The 17,033-nt window shown below is 40.6% G+C and overlaps 1 protein-coding gene across 1 annotated transcript in view; it reads right to left on the bottom strand.

The window, feature by feature from the left end:
• sh3gl3a (SH3-domain GRB2-like 3a) overlaps positions 1 to 5,735 on the bottom strand; it is a 72,170-nt gene extending 66,435 nt beyond the window's left edge. The window contains exon 1 of the mRNA XM_084007297.1: positions 5,550 to 5,735. Coding sequence (XP_083863423.1) covers positions 5,550 to 5,594 — 45 coding nt within the window. The 5' untranslated portion in view covers positions 5,595 to 5,735. The remainder of the gene's footprint in view (positions 1 to 5,549) is intronic.
• Between the last annotated feature and the right edge of the window lie 11,298 nt (positions 5,736 to 17,033).

The raw sequence follows: 17,033 nt of genomic DNA, 5'->3' as shown, positions 1-17,033 counted from the left end.
CCCGATTATAAATGCAGTGCATTGAGTCCCTTTCTTCATCGTACATCCGCCAGGGAAATTGCTTCAACCAGTCCTGTCTGAAGGCATATTTTTGGGCTTTTTAATTAGTCTCGGGGCGAGGCTTTCTGCCTCTCTTCATTTTCAAAGAAAATCGAAGCGCTCAGCGTCGAAGCGCTCAGAGTACCTGCTCTGCTCGCTCGCATTTTCGAACGGACACAATTTACAGCAGTGAAATGGACCACAGCCAATCAGAGGCAAGGACCCGCCCGAGCTCTGTCTCTTATTGGTTTACACCACGATACCGCCAGGAGAACATAAAGAGATGCTGCGCTTATGATTTTTTTTTTCACCCGAGCAGCGTTAGGTGCACCAGTGCGACCTACAATTTTTTTCAGTCGCACTCATAAAAATTTGGGTCGCATATGCGACCAAAATGGTCGCACTCTGGAGCCCTGGTGTATATCTCTTACTAATAGCTTCCAGACATGGCCTGTCAGGGGTGTAGCTCAAGTATAACCTGGTATGGTAGGTACTTAAACTTCTCCAAAAATTTGGCTTGTCGAAATGAAGTAGCAAATTTGAAGAGTGGCTGAGCTCTCCACCAATCCACCAAGCTTTTTTTAATCCGCGCACCAAGAGAGCTGATTGGTCAGTCGGCGGTGTGTTTCTCCACGTTGATCTCTTACCAGGAACATAACCTGCTCCGGAGCAGGTTAGCTCCACAGCGTAATTTACCATGGCGATGTACCCGGTAAGAAGTGAACCAGCGTCGTAGGACGGAAAACCCAGAGTTAACGCTTAAGTTACCTCGCTAAGCACAAATCCTGCTTCGTAGTACAGGCCCCTGGTCTCAAAAGAGTGTGTTTACAGGCACCAAAAACTCCGGGTCCATGTGGACAGTCGACCCAAACATGCAAGTTTGCACACAAAAAACGTTGCCATGTGGACATGGCCTTACTCTGACATGTCTCGTCTCGTCTCAACCCAAAGAAGCACATGAACTCTCTATTTACCAAACCTAACGTGCACCTTGACATTGATTAATTTTCTTTGTCAGTTCATTTAGAAACAAGTCCACATAATACATGAAACAATTCTAATTCACCTGCCACTAAAGTGAATACATCTGAGTCTACCGTTCAGATGAAGCGGAAATCCTGGCGAAGGATAAAGAAATTGGCTAAGTGCAGATTTTTAGGACCCTGCCTCACATTAGCGTGTACGCGGTGTTCGTGGTGATAAAACTGTACTGTGGACTTTGTGCAGTTGGTTGAGCAGAAGATCAGAAAACAACAGCCATGGCATTATCCGCTCACAGATAGAGGCAGGACCACAGAGGCAGAGGACTCAAAACGTCCGACGAAGCTGTCACTCAACTGACCATATCTGTGCCGTTTCCTCCATGTGATCAGAGTGGATGAAGCATCACGTTAAAAGAGACTCACGTAATCCACCTCGCTACGCTTCTCCACGTTACCCCCTTGATAGTGGTTTTATGTCTCTGGGTGGGACAGACTGGCCCTCGGCTAACAGCTAGGTCATGTGTCACCAGTGTCCTTACAGCGTCTCACACTCAATTCAGTTTTGATGCTTCTTTCATTTCATAGCACAGGTAGTAGATTGAAAATAATACTTCTTAGGTGCTGAAGTGATAGTGAAGGGAGTGAAGGGTTCATTTCTAATGCTTTGTAAATGTTGTCATGTGGAGCTAGTGCTGGGTGGTATACCGGTTCATACCGAATACCGGTGTTTTTTCTTTATGATATTAATTTTTCATATACCCCAATACCAGTGAGTGTGTAGCGTAGGAACGTTGGGAACGCAGAGCGGCGGAACGTCGCGCCGCCGGACATTGAGAGGGGGCTGTTTAGCAGCTGCACCAAACAAGCAACATGTGAGAGCACAGCCTGTGTTGAGTGTACGGACGTCATTGAGCGGCGAAAAAATGGATAAACACAGCGAAAGTTCTGAAACCGAGCAAGCAATGAAAAAGAAGAACTTGTGCCGAAAAGAGGAGCCGTGTCTGTTGTTTGGAAATTCTCCGGCTTTAAAAAATCCAAAGTTGAACAAACAACAATATTCTGCAAATGCTGTCGGGCTAAAGTTCTAGCCGCAGTTGGCACTGCGGGAGAAAAGACGAGTCAAATGTCACTCAAAGACGCGTTTGCTAGGGGGACTGCCTACGTCAAGAATAGCAAACGGTGGAACTATTTATTTTTTCTATTTATTTGTTTCAATATTATTTATGGATGTTGCCTTAATTTATGTTCAGTGGATAAAGAAGTCTTCATTTTGCAGTTACAGGAGACGTATTGTTTTCATTGTGTAGCCAGTTGGTTTACAAAAGATGTTTTTTCAAGTTGCAAAACTTGTATTTTGACTGCAACAGTCATGCATTCTGATTCCTTCACATCATTAATACTAGTGTGGACATTAATGTTTTTCTACAATATTCACTCCTCATGACAGTAAAATATGTCATTCCAAGCCAATTTACTGCAGTAATCATCCTCTAAATTATTAGAAAATGAGGTTAACACCCAGTCGTGCTTGAAAGAAAAAAAAAAAATACCGTCAAATACCGTGAAACCGATGTAATTTTGAAAAATACTGTGATATAAATTTTTGGTCATACCGCCCAGCACTATGTGGAGCTCTAATCAATCAATCAAGTATTTAATTATTCTCATATGTTGGGTTTGCTGCTTTCCTGTTGTCTATCATTGTAAACTGGAAGTCCGGCTGCATAAAATAAGACACCTGAAACGTATCATCTTAGGCTCAATTGCGGTGGTCATTTTATTCTGACATTTCAAAAATGTATTGATTTTTTAATCCAAAAAATGGATCCAACAGGTTAATAGAAAGTAGTTGCCGTCCTAACTGAAAGCTCCACCCCACAGGAAACGTGCAGCAGTCGCTTTCTGCTTCATACAATTCAGTCGATCAGTATTGACTTAGAGGGCGATGGACACTGCACACTTCTGAAGTTCATGGTGGTTCATGTAAAAAAATCCCCCTCGGCCTTTTCTCAATAATAGTGGAAAAAGACTCAGATACAGTTTGAAATAAACAGGAAGTGCTTCCTTTCCCAAGTATCTATCGCTGGTGTCAGAACACATTTCCACTCCAGGAAGCAGGTGAAACAGCAAACAATATCGTTTGACATACATCATGACATACAGTTAGTTCTAAAAGCTGATCTTTTGTTTGTTTTTGCCGGGGCGAAGGGTCTGATACACGCTTATTATTTATTTTCACACAGTTTCTCTTTTAGCAGGAAACTACTGCAGGTGACGTGAAGAAAAGCTTGCCTGCTCGCCACTGCATGACTGAAAATACTATGTTGTTGACCTGAGGAAAAGCCTGCAGTTCATTTTTTTTCATCCTGTGTAATGAATAAAAACGAGTGGATAACATCCCACTTGAGAGAGCTGCATGTTATCTCCTCAAAACGGGCTGTTTCATGTGGCAGTTCAATGTGCAAGTATCTCGATCAAAGTGTGAGCGTCTCGCATGCCGCGACAAACAGGAAGTGGCAGGTTGACATTCAGCTCGAGCACATGAACTGAGGAATGGCATTCATGTCCCGCTGCGAGAGCTCTGTGCCAAACGTGAGACGTCCTCTGCTGTGCTGTGGGGGGACATGAGGGTCATCTCTAATGTGCCGTCTGTTCTATGATTCAACGAGATGCTGGTCTGAGGTCAGCATTAATGTCAGCGCTTCCCACCTCATATCTAGATGGGATTTGGTCTGGGAAGTTCACGCCACTCACTTTTTACACAAGTTTTCCATTTTTTTCCATGTCGCTCAGCACAACTTTCAACACATGTATTTCAATTTAAGTTTGTAACAGCACTTTCTTTTTTTTTTTTTTTGCCAGTCGGGACGACATTAAGCAACACGGGAACCTTGGTTTTAGGCAACAACCTACTGAGTTAGGTTTAGGAAGAAAAGCTAAATAAAGAATAAATAACTGTGATTCACAATATTATCCCAATAATCATCAAAACATACTTGAAACTGGTGCATAAACGTACTGGAATGACCTTAAAAGAAACAAATATTTATTATTGCGTCACAGATAAGACAAATCTTTCTTGGTGAAAAATGATCAAATCTTAAAGGAACACTGACATGTACATCGATAGTCCGACGTTATAATACATTTGTCTCGGGTGTTCTGCGGAGCAGTTAAAGCTGTTTTTAGTGACAGGCTGGATGTTACCGTTGACGTGCGCTAGCTCAACACCAGTTAGCAACGGTGACTTGTGCAAATATAAGGACTGGACCAATTGTGCTGAAAACGGTCTCCACCGACCTATATCACCTCGGGTAAGTTGGAAATGAGGACCTATGTCCAAAATTCCAAACTTTTCCTTTAAGATGTTGATATGCACCTCAATAAAGGATAGGATTTTACTATTAAATTAAAAAATATATTTTAGTAATTTTTTTTAATCAGGCTCAATTTTCCTTTCTCATCATCCTATATTGTCCCATCCTTGCTCCTGCAGACAGACAGTTAATCCACCAGGCAGTATTGGTTTTCAATCCGAGTGGAGTGTTCAAACTGGTTCACAGTTACTCACCGTGTATGTGGCAGAAGGCCGTGGGAATGCAAACTGCTCAAACTGGAATTTTATGAGTAATGTACGTTTGTGAGCCGTGGATGCATGCCCAGATGCATGCCCACAACCTCTGTGTGTTAAATGGTTATTAGGAAAAGGCCTGGGGGCTCTGAGTCACTGCACCTGTAAGTACTACCCGTTTGAAACGGACTGCTAGTCTCCTGGAGACAGGGTGCTGCTTCCTAAGGTGGTCAAGACATACCACTGGATGAGAAAAAAGCTGAGGTCAGTACAAAACATAATTAGCCATGCCCACTCCCCAAATACAACCACAATAGCTACTGTAACACATAATTTTATATTAAAATGAGGTCTTAGCTACTTGTTAACTTATTTCTCTCCTAGAGAGATAACGTCACAACTCAGGCACAACATGTCGGACGCCTTTGCCTATACAAAAAATATGTTCACTTTTCCTACAGCTCTTATGATATCACCATGTTTCTGCCACTGCTACTAGCTTGGAAACAACGGCAGTGAGGTCTGACGTTACTATTAGAAATTGCATATTGTGGTGCGCAGTGAGGTGAATAACACGTCAATAACAATGCCGAAATATCCAGGGCGGTTTGGGGTTAATTTAAAGCTTTGAAATTAATTCAAACAACGCATCTGCGTTTACCAATCTGCAAGAATGCACTTAATCTTCGGATATTTTAATGGAGTATGGTGTGACGATGTCTCCGTGCAGAGCCAACTTATCTGAATGAATTAGTAACGTTACACAGAACGCCGAGATAGCATCGAAATCGGTGTCACAATCCGCAACACTCACATGTGACGTTACGGTGTTGAAGTTCGCTGCTTCTTGTGTTTTCTGATCACACCAAGACCGATTCCGTTCACCGTTATTTACAAACACGGTCCACACACAAACAACTGTCGTTATGAGCGAGCAATAACAGGCGTCTCCATACCTGACTGGCTTTGTGGAACTGTTTTTTCAGCCCGGCCACAGACATCTTCCAACGACGTGTAGGGCTTCACCTCCGGGGAAAATGTTTCACAGAACACCGAATAAACCCGGGGAAATGTACGCCGAAGACACAGCCAGGAGAGCCCACGACACTGCACTCATCAGTCACAAGCGTTGAGGATTGCAGCAACAGCGACGTGAGGTGAGTCACGTTCGGGCAGAAAGGCTGGCGGAACCGGAAATGCTTGTATTTCTTTCAAAGTAAACGTGTCCATACGATTACTTTTATAGCTTCACCAACAAAATGAAAAACGACAATGGTGTCACTTAGGAATGGGATGACATTAATATTTCATGTCACGACTAGCCTGGCAAAAAAATTTACAATATTATCCTGATAATCATCAAAATATGCTTAAGACTAGTAAAATGGCAATTGAACACACTGGTATCACTTTGCATTTTGTTTTGTTGAAATAGAAAAAAATCAAATAATCTTAAATAAGACGACAAATAAGAATATAAATTAATTCAATTTCTATCATGATCTCAAGCTAGTGGGCTTTTTTCAAATCAAGTAACTTGTGATATTTACAACTATCATGGAAATTCACCAGGATCGTCTTAATGCAAGTGTTTTTTTATTGCAGTCCACTATCAAGTTAGTGAGGAGGACATTTCACTGTCACATCTTTCTCAAGTTTCTCAGTAGGTTATTTCTAAGACATTGGTTTTAGTTATGAGTGACATTGTTGATGGGTATTGTAACCAGTTTACTATTTTCTATATGTTTCATTCATCTCAGAGGGCTGAATTGAAAGTAGCCTATGTTTAGGATTTTCCAACAGAGGCCCTGCCACAGTGTTTAACCAGTAATCAAGGCATATGTACAACTTTTGACACCTTTTTAAAAGTCAAATAGGCTCCACCCACACACTGTAAAAGAAACGTGAAATGGGCCAAAGGTTTATCTGAATACATCGTTGTGTCTTCTTAGTTCTTTTGACTCTTAATTGTGGTCATTTGATTTATCAAATGTAGGATAAAAGGTCTATAATGAATATATTATGCAAGACATTTGGCCAGCATGGGTTTATTTTGAAAGTAATAACCCAAAATGGGAATTACGTGATCGTGCTTGACTTGTCTAGTGGCAGAGGAGAGGACAGGGTTTCCTGAATAGCAGAGATGTGGCCACATCTCAAACCCCATTAGCTGACAGCTGTTCTTGTGGAGGAAACCATGGCAGAGAGAAAGGATCACTTCAAAAGACGTCGTTAATATCCAGACAACCAATTAACAACCGAGCGTACTAGTGAAGGTTGTTAAGCTCTCTTTATTAGTTGTTTTGGAGGAAAAAAACAAGAATTGATAGACATTCAATTTCAACAGCAGAATTTTCATCTCGTTTCCCTCCCTACCCCCAATTTAGGCCTATAAAAGTAGCTGTTGCAGTGTCCAGTTTAATAAACACATTTTATTTTGAAGGTGGAGGGGATGCAGAATCGGACAGTCTGATGTCCAGAGGGAGGTTATTCCATGAGAAAGGGGTACGTTAGTGAAAGGCCAACACAGTCTTAATGTCTCATAATACTCAAGCAATACATTAAATACATGTTGGTAAAGGAGTAGAAAGATGGAGTTTACCTTCAGGTCACCATCCGCTCTGTCCCACTGAAGGCGTTGAATGCAGCTGCAATATGTTACCGCTCGCACTGCTTTGTTGAGTTGGTTATCTGCTGTGGCCACTAAATAAAATGGTTTTCCGGCCCTCCACTTCCCCAACAAGTGTCTCTATCTCATTTTACAAGTTATGCTTTTTTGCTCTTTTCTGGCCTGTCACCATTGGCGGAACCTTCTGCTGGTACAGTTGTTTCCGACAGACGGACTTCTCTGAAACCCCCGCTAAAGTAAGCCTGATGGTTAGCCTGCCCCAGGGCAGGCTAGTTTGGTCGGATAAATTCCCATGGTTACTTAGCGGAGAGTACCTCAAGTCACGTTGATGGAACGAAACTCTCGCTAAAGGTAGCGAGGCTTATCGAAATTAGCCCGGCTTTGCGCTTAGCGAGTTTGATGGAATACCCCTCAGGAGACATAGGCACGACAGAGGTGAACACACATCCTGGATAACACAGGACGACCAAGCAAAGACAGAACAGAAACACACAGACTAAATACACAGGGCTGATTAGGTTAAACGACGGACAGGTGTGGAGAAACAAGGGCAGGCTATGGTGATTGGGGAGAACAAGAAGCAAGGCTGACGAGAGACAATAAGACACAGCTGGGAGACAGAAAAAAGGAGGGAAACCAAGGCAGGAAGTAAAGCATGTGACAATACAAGACAGAAGGACTACAAAATAAAACAGGAAACCAACACTACAAAAACCCACAGACATGACAGTAGACAAGACAAGAAAAACGCATGACAACACAAGACAGAATGACTATAAAATAAACCTGGAAACCAAAACAACAAAACCCACAGTTATGCGTTTGATTTGATTGAACAATAATAAGAAACAACAATCGAGACCTGAGAGAGAGAGCAAGAAAGCGAGAGAGAGAGAGAGAGAGAGAGAGAGAGAGAGAGAGAGAGAGAGAGAGAGAGAGAGAGAGAGTTGGACAGGCAAATATGAGCTATCAATAATTAATTACTATAATCCATGTAACAAACTGAGTATAGATATACTGAATATGGTGTTGGGGGAAGTGCAGGGGAAAGTAGTGTGGTGCGGAGATTTCAATGCACACAGCACTCTATGGGGAAGTGAGAGAACTGATACAAACGGCATAATAGTAGAAGAATTTATAGAAGATAAAGGATTAGTAAGTATGAATGACGGGAGGGGAACAAGGTATGACTGTGTTCAAAACAAAGAAAGTTTGATTGATTTAACGCTGATGTCAAATGAAATGGCTGGTGTCACTGCATGGGAGGTGTTAAGTGAAACATTAATGGGTAGTGATCACTATCCAATCACTATTAAGATTGGAATAGAGCTGCAACGGGAGGAAGACATAAGATTGCCAAGATGGAAAATTGATAAAGCTAATTGGGAGCTTTTCCGGGCAGCGTAAGGAAACAGATTTGAACAATTACATAAAGAGGAATGGACAGATGTGGAGGAGTTGAATAAGGAAGTAGTCACAGCTGTAATACAATCAGCAAATGAGTCAATACCAAAAACATCAGGGTGCAGAAGTAAAAAGAATGTGCCGTGGTGGGATGAAAATTGCAGACAGGCAATTAGAGAACGGAATAGGGCATTTAGGCTATTAAAGAAACATCATTCAATGGGGTCGTTAGTGCAGTATAAAAGGTCGCAAGCAGTGGTTAGGAAAACTGTTAGAGCAGCTAAGCATGCATGCTGGCGGCAATATTGTAGTAAGATAGGTTGGGAGGTACAGCTGTCGGAGGTTTGGGGAATGATCAGGAAAATGAGTGGAATCAGAAGGAATATAACAATCCCAGTATTGACAAGTAACAGTAGAACAGCGGTTAGTGGTTTAGAAAAAGCGACGCTATTGGCGGAAACACTAGTCAAAGTTCACAGTTCAGAAAACTTATCAGCAGAGGCTAGGCAACAAAGGAATACTATGCTAGCACAAAACACCTGGGTTAACAGGAAAAAACCCACAACAGAAGAGTACCTGGATCTTCCATTCAGTGTGTACGAGTTAAAGGGGGTCATCCCCAGCACCCGGCAGTCAGCGCCAGGGAAAGATGATATCTGCAACTGTATGTTAGACAACATGGATGACAGGTCACTAGAGGTAATATTAAAATTAATTAGTAAAGTATGGGAGTCAGGGGAGATTCAGCTGCATGGAAACACTCGATTATAGTGCCAATTTAAAACCAGGCAAAGCTGCATCAGACCCGTCAAACTATAGACCTATTGCTCTTACATCTCAATTAGGGAAAACTATGGAAAAGATGGTTACAGAGAGGTTGATGTATTTCATAGAAAGTAGAGATCTTATTTTCTCATGTTAGAGTGGGTTTCGTAAAGGGAGAAATACAATGGATTCAGTGTTGTGCCTAGAATCAGAAATTAGGAAAGCTCAGCCAAATAAGAGATGGTGGTTGCTGTGTTCTTTGACATAGAGAAAGCGTATGACATGCTGTGGAAAGAGGGCCTGCTAATTAAACTGGATAAGTTAGGAGTGGGAGGGAAGCTATATAACTGGGTGTTGGGCTTCCTGTTTGGGAGGACGATAGAGGTCAGAGTAGGGAATGAGTATTCACCAGTATGTATGGTTGAAAACGCCACAGGGAAGTGTGTGCAGTCCAATACTCTTCAACTGCATGATTAATGACATCTTTGAGGAGGTGGGGGGAGGAATAAGTAAATCACTATTTGCTGATGATGGGGCATTATGGGTTAGGGGGAGGAATCTAAAATATCTACAGAAGAAGTTGCAGACAGCGGTTGATGCAGTGGAACAGTGGGCAAATAGTGGGGATTTAAGCTATCAGTTGCAAAAACTCAAGTGATATGTTTCGCAAAACGCCATAAAGACATATCAATAAGGTTATATGGTAAAACACTGGAGCAAGTCAAAGTCATTGTTTTTTGGGTGTCCTGTCTAATGAAAAGTTCACCTGGAGAGAACACATTGAGAGGACAAAAGACAAATGTAAAAATGTTAATAACCTTTTCAGATGCCTGTCAGGTCGTGATTGGGGTGCAACCAGGAAATCTCTATTAAACATATATCAAACCATGATGAGAACCAGATTAGACTATGGGAGTGTTGCGTATATGTCAGCAGCAGAAAGTCACCTTAAGAAGCTGGATGTGGAGCAGGCTTAAGGACTCAGGGTATGTAGTGGGGCATTTAAGACCTCCCCAGTTGCAGCTCTGCAGGTTGAGATGGGGGAAGAGCCATTAAGAATAAGAAGGGTAAAGCCCATGTTGGCATACTGGGTTCACCTGCAGGGCCATAAAAGATCTCACCCAGCAAAGGCTATATTAGAGGACTGCTCAGAGCATGATAAGTCGAACTTCTGGAGCTTAGGCTGGGTTGGAAATGCTAAGGCAGAAAGTGTTGGCTTGTGCAACATGCAGTATACTCCTAATGTTTCATTACCGGAAATTCCTCCCTGGTTGTTCCGATGCCATCAGTGGACTTTAATATCCAACAGAAGATCAAAAATAAGTCAAAGCAAGGAGTTACTGGAGTCATGCACTGTAAACCCCAACAGTACTACTAACTTATAAGGACTGAGGGCACAATAATTAAAATCTGTTTAATAGTTGAAAGAACTTATAACTAATCAGTGATTGTGAACGATTAATCTAGTTTTAATTTTCTGTGGCACAGCACTTATGTTATGGCTGTCTGTTTTGGTTTCTAACATGTCTCTCTCCCTCCCTTTAGTTTGTGTGGTGTGTGTGTGTGTGTGTGTGTGTGTGTGTGTGTGTGTGTGTGTGTGTGTGTGTGTGTGTGTGTGTGTGTGTGTGTGTGTGAAGGAGTTGGATCTCACTCTGGAGCAGGTGTGCTGCTGATGGGATCATTGGCTGATTGCTCACACTTGATTGGACCAACTGGAGAGCTCACAGGTTCAAATACGATCCGACCAGAAGAATCTTCCTCCCCACAGCAAGCACAGGTGGCGTCCGAGGCGGAAGCGGAGTGCTGGAGTGCTGGAGTGCGACCAGGGATTTTGGAGCGAAAATTGAAGTCAGGAGGTCTTCGGTATAAGCGGTTTTGGCATAATCTGAATTGTGACTGGATCGGAATGGGAAGTAGGAGTGGATTATCGGAGGATGATGATTTAGAGACAGAGTGGGAAATGAGGGGGAGCAGGAGAGGTGGAAGAGGGATAAGGGATAGCAGAAATAGCCAGTCAAATAAACGAGCATTTGAGGAGGAGGAGGAGGAAAGAAGGGATGTCAGGAAAAGATAATGATGGAAGAAAATAAGATCATTGTTAAATTTAAAGTGGGAAATGAGATAACATCAGTCAGTCCAATCACACTAACAGCCGGATTGAGAAAGGCAATTGGGGAAATTGAGATGGCAAAGATACTGCGTGATGGCAGCCTGCTGATAAAATGCAAGAACATTGAACAGAGAAATAAAGCGATGAAACTGCAATTGATATGTAAAAAAGAAATAGTGGAAAAGAAGATAGTTGGGGAGAAGAGAGGAACGAGGGGAGTGATAACTGAATCCCTGTAGGAGAAAATCTGGAGGAACTCAGGAAAGTGCTAAAAGGAGGAACGGTCACAGGAATTAGACGGCTCCAGGCCTCAAGAAATGGGGAAAAAGTAGATAGTGAATCGGTTCTACTACAGTTCACGGATGAGATGCTTCCAGAGAAAATGATGGTAGGATACATGAGTTTCAGGGTAAGAGAATATGTTCCTCCCCCATTAAGATGCTATAAATGTCAGCGGTACGGTCATACGGCTAATGTATGCAAAGGGAAGCAAAGATGCGGAAGATGTGTGGGGGAACATGCGTATGGGCAGTGTGGCAGTAAGGATGCCGTAAAGTGCTGTAATTGTGGGGGGAACCACACAGCAGCATATGGTGGATGTGTTGTTAGAAAACAGGCAGTAGAAGTGCAACAAGTAAATCAGAACGGAAAGTGACATATGCAGAGGCTGTGCAGATATGTAACAATGAAAGAAGAGAAGCAGGAGTCAACCAAAGCAAACAAGAACCAAGCATGGCGGTAGGGCAAGCACAAAAGGAAAATATAGGAGTACCAATGGAAAGGATAGTGCTATTCTTAGCATATGTCATCAACTGTTCAGAGCAAGCGAAAACCAAGACAGAGAAATCAAAATCATAGTAAAGGCAGCAGCTAAATTCCTCAATATGAAAGATTTATCATGGGAGAAAATACAGACTGACCTTAGCCACGGTGAAGGGACATTGGAGGCAGCTTCACAATTCATAACATAATGTTAATACTTCAATGGAATGCAAGGAGTCTGATTGCAAATGGACAGGAATTTAAAGGACATATTGAACATTTAGAAAGGAAACCAGACATCATATGCATCCAAGAAACATGGCTCAAAACAATTCTGGATTTCATTATTAAGGGGTATACAGTTATACGCAAGGATAGAAACAATGGTAATGGTGGAGGGTGTGCAATATTTATTAAGGAAGGTATACAGTATAGACAGTTAGATACAATAGAAGAATTGGAGGTAATAGTTATTGAAGTATGTAGTAAGAAAGGTAGTATGAAAATAATAAATTTTTATAATCCGTGCAAAAAGCTAGAAAAGGGAAAACTAGAGTTAATATTGGAACACTGGACAGGTAATATCATTTGGTGTGGGGATTTCAATGCACATAGCACAGTGTGGGGGGGTAAAGATTATTTAAATGGAGAGATTTTAGAGGAAATAATGGATGAGAAGGATTTGGTGTGTCTAAATGATGGAGCAGGCACAAGAATTAATTTGGGGAAGGGTACGGAATCAGTAGTCGATCTTACGTTGGTGTCACAGTCATTAGTCGGGAATAGTAATTGGGAAGTATTTAAAGGAACCACCATAGGGAGTGATCACTATCCTATTTACACAGATGTTGGGAGCTGAAAGGGAGATGAAACAGGATGAGAGAGAAGGAAGATGGAAATTTGAAGAAGCAAATTGGAACAAGTATAGAGTGTTGACAGAAAGAAAATTAAAAAGGTCAATTTAAACCAGGGAATTGATGATCTCAATGCAGAAATAAGCAGTATTATTCTAGGAGCAGCAAAGGAGTCAATACCAAAAAGAAGTGGGAATAAACTGAAAAGGATAGTTCCGTGGTGGACACAAGAGTGCACTAAAGCAATTAAAAATAGAAATAAGGCATTTAAAATCCTTAAAAAACACATAATCTTCAGAATTTAATTGAGTATAAAAGGAAGCAGGCAGTAGTAAGGAAAACAATAAAGGAAAGTTAAAAGGAACTACTGGAGGAAGTACTGTGACTCATTAGGAAGAACTACACCTTTAGACCGAGTATGGGGTATGATTAAGAGAATGTCTGGAAATAGGAAAGAGTATGGATATCCTGTAATGAAAGATGGAGGGAAAATAATAATAGAAAGTAAAGATAAAGCGGAGGCACTAGCAAAGACATTTGTAAAGGTACATAGAAATGGAAATTTGAATAATGAGGAAAAGAGACAGAGGGAGAGAACAATAGAAAAAAATATAGAGGCTCTGCAGGAGGTTGGGGAGGATGGAAGTACAATAAATATGAAATTTACAATAGGAGAGTTAAATAGTGTTTTAAGGAAAACTGGGAAGACAACGCCAGGAAAAGACCAAATAAATTACTGTATGCTAAAAAACTTAAGTGAAAGGAGTAAAGAAATATTATTAAGATTATATAATAAGACATGGGAAGAGGGGTATTTGCCAAAAAAGTGGAAAGAATCAGTTATTGTACCTATATGTAAGCCAGGTAAAGATCCGAGCTTAACAGAAAGTTATAGACCTATTGCGTTAACATCACATATAGGGAAAACTATGGAAAAAATGATAGATGAAAGATTAAGGTACTATCTAGAAACCAAGGAGTTATTGAAGAACTACCAGAGTGGGTTCAGGAAGGGAAGAAGCACAATAGATCCGGCATCATGTTTAGAAAATGAGATTAGAAAAGCACAGGTTAATAAAGAAAGTGTAGTCGCTGTATTTTTTGATGTTGAGAAGGCTTATGATATGTTGTGGAAACAAGGGTTAATGATCAAATTATATCAGATGGGAATAAAAGGAAAAATGTATAGTTGGATTAAAAACTTTTTAACGGATAGGTTGATAACAGTAAGAATAGGGAAAGAATATAGTAACAAGTATGTAGTGGAAAATGGAACTCCTCAAGGGAGTATAGTTAGTCCAGTACTGTTTTCAGTTATGATTAATGAAGTGTTTAGCAGTGTAGATAGGTCTATTGGAGTTGCATTATTTGCAGATGACGGAGTCATGTGGAAAAGGGGAAGGAATGTAGAGTTTATGGGTAGGAAAGTGCAAGAGGCAATAGGAAAAATAGAGTGTTGGGCACGGGAGTGGGGCTTTAGATTTTCAATAGCAAAGACAAAAGTAGTATGTTTCACAAAAAAGAAAATTCAAGATCAGATTCAGCTTAAAATGTATGGAGAAAATTTAGAGAGGGTAGAATGTTTTAAATATCTGGGTATTTGGTTCGACAAAAATCTTACTTGGAAAGTCCATATAGGAAAAATTATTGAAAAATGTAAAAAAGTACTGAATGTTGTTAGATGTCTGAGGGGTAAAGAGTGGGGAGCAAATAGAGTGTCACTGAAAACTGTTTACATTGGGCTAATCAGGGCAGTTCTTGACTATGGATGCACAATATACCAGTCTGCTTCAAGAACATTACTAAATAAACTAGACACAATTCAATATCAGGCATTGAGACTCTGCTGTGGAGCTATTAAAACAACCCCAGTGTCAGCCTTACAAGTAGAAATGAACGAAATGCCATTAGAAATGAAAAGAAACCAGATTTCACTTACATACTGGGCAAACTTAAAGGGCCATAAGGACAGTCACCCCACTCAGGACGTTTTTAAAAAATGCCAAGAAAAGGAAAAGAGACAGCTGAAGAGCTTTGGTTGGACGGTAGGAGATGCGGTAAAAGAAATAGGGATAGGGGAACTAGAGATAAGCCCCACTGTACTTTTTTCCACTGTTCCACCTTGGCTAATAGGGGAGATAGATGTAGATATGCATATGTTAGAGAAGAAGAAAGGAAAAAGTATAAATAGGGATCAGGTAGATAGATATATAGAGGAACAATACTCATCATTTACTAAAATATACACAGACGCTTCAAAGACAATTAGTAACAAAGTAGGAGTAGCATTCATCATACCAGAGTTAAATATTATGTCAAGTAAAAGAATAAATGACAATTTATCAGTATATACGGGAGAAATGATAGCTATTCTGTTAGCTCTTGAGTGGGTAGAAAGAAATAGACCAAACAAAGTAATAATTGGATCAGATTCAAGCAGTGCATTAATCAGTCTCAAAAATATGAAATCAGAATCAAGACAAGATATTCTGGTAGAAATAGCTCAAAGTGTATTTAGAATTACCAAAGTAGGAGTAAAAGTGAAGTTCACTTGGATACCAGCCCATATAGGTGTAGATGGAAATGAAATGGCAGACAAATATGCAAAAAAACGCAACAAAAAAAGTAGAAGTTAATATGATAGTTAAATATAGTAAGGCAGAGGTTAAAAGCATAATCAAATTAGAAATGAAGAAGAAGTGGCAGGAGTGTTGGAACAAGGAAAACAAAGGTAGAATGTACTACAGTATCCAAAGGGAAGTAGGAAAGATGAGAGAAAATTGTCGAAATAAAAAAGAAGAAGATATAATATCAAGAATGAGATTTGGGCACACTGGACTTAATAATACAATGAAATTAATAGGGAAACATGAAACTGGCTTGTGTGAACACTGTAATCATACAGAAACTATTGAACATGTAATTATAGATTGTCCTAAGTACCAGTATCAAAGAAGGTTTCTAAAAGACAGACTGAGTAGGGAGCAAATTAAATTTAGTATTAAAGAGGTGTTACGACTGAACTCAGGGCATGTAGGATATAAAGCAATATTTAAGTATTTAGAAAAGACAGGACTCATTAAAAGAATATAAGTATTAAGGTATTATTAGTATGGTATATGTTTGATAACATAGTTAGTTAGGATTTTTATTTATTTTATTTATTTATTTATTTATTTTTGTATTTGGTTTGATTTATTTGTTTTTAAATATATTCTCATGGAATATTTGTTTGGATTATTTTTTTGTTGTTGTTTTTCTCATCCAACGATAATCGTCCAAAACCATTCTGATCCACACTCCAGTTCAGAAGGTGGCGGAAATGCACAAAAAGTTGTTTGCCAACCGCCATTAAAAAAGAAGAAGAAGAAGAAGAATCTTCCTCTCCCCTGCCTCTGCCACACTCAAGAAAGCCGAGCGTGAAGTCTGTGTTTTGATTAACCGTTTAGTATGGTGTGACTTTAGAGTATTATTAGGGCCCGAGCGCCGACAACGTCGGGCTGCGAAGCCCTATTGTTATTCGAATGTTTTTTCTTATTCTTTCACGGGTACGACCTGCGTTTTGGGGGCCTTCGCATGAAAAAAAAACGAACGCAAATTGGAGTGTCTATAGGGCCTGGTGAAAAATTTGAGAATTTGGCGTCGGTCAGGAAAAAGTTGCTCGCTAGCGCCACCTAGTGGGAGATTCGCCATCTTCGCCGCACCGTAAGTCCGATTGACATGAAACTTTGCACACATGTGTAAACAAGTCTCCTCTACAAAAAAGCCACTGGGAGTATAGAAGTCCGCCTGCCAAAATTTTCCGCCATCTTGGATTTTATGAAAAAAAGGACGTTGCGCATTTCTCGGAAACCGTTGGTCCGATTTGGACAAAATTCGGTACGCATACTCTTTAGACCTAGCTGGGGGGATGGTC

The sequence above is a fragment of the Eutrigla gurnardus genome (genome assembly GCF_963514095.1).
Source record: "Eutrigla gurnardus genome assembly, chromosome: 1".
NCBI classification, from domain to species: domain Eukaryota; kingdom Metazoa; phylum Chordata; class Actinopteri; order Perciformes; family Triglidae; genus Eutrigla; species Eutrigla gurnardus.
The sequence above is the reverse complement of the archived record's forward strand: the minus strand, read 5'-3'. Positions and strand labels throughout refer to the sequence as shown.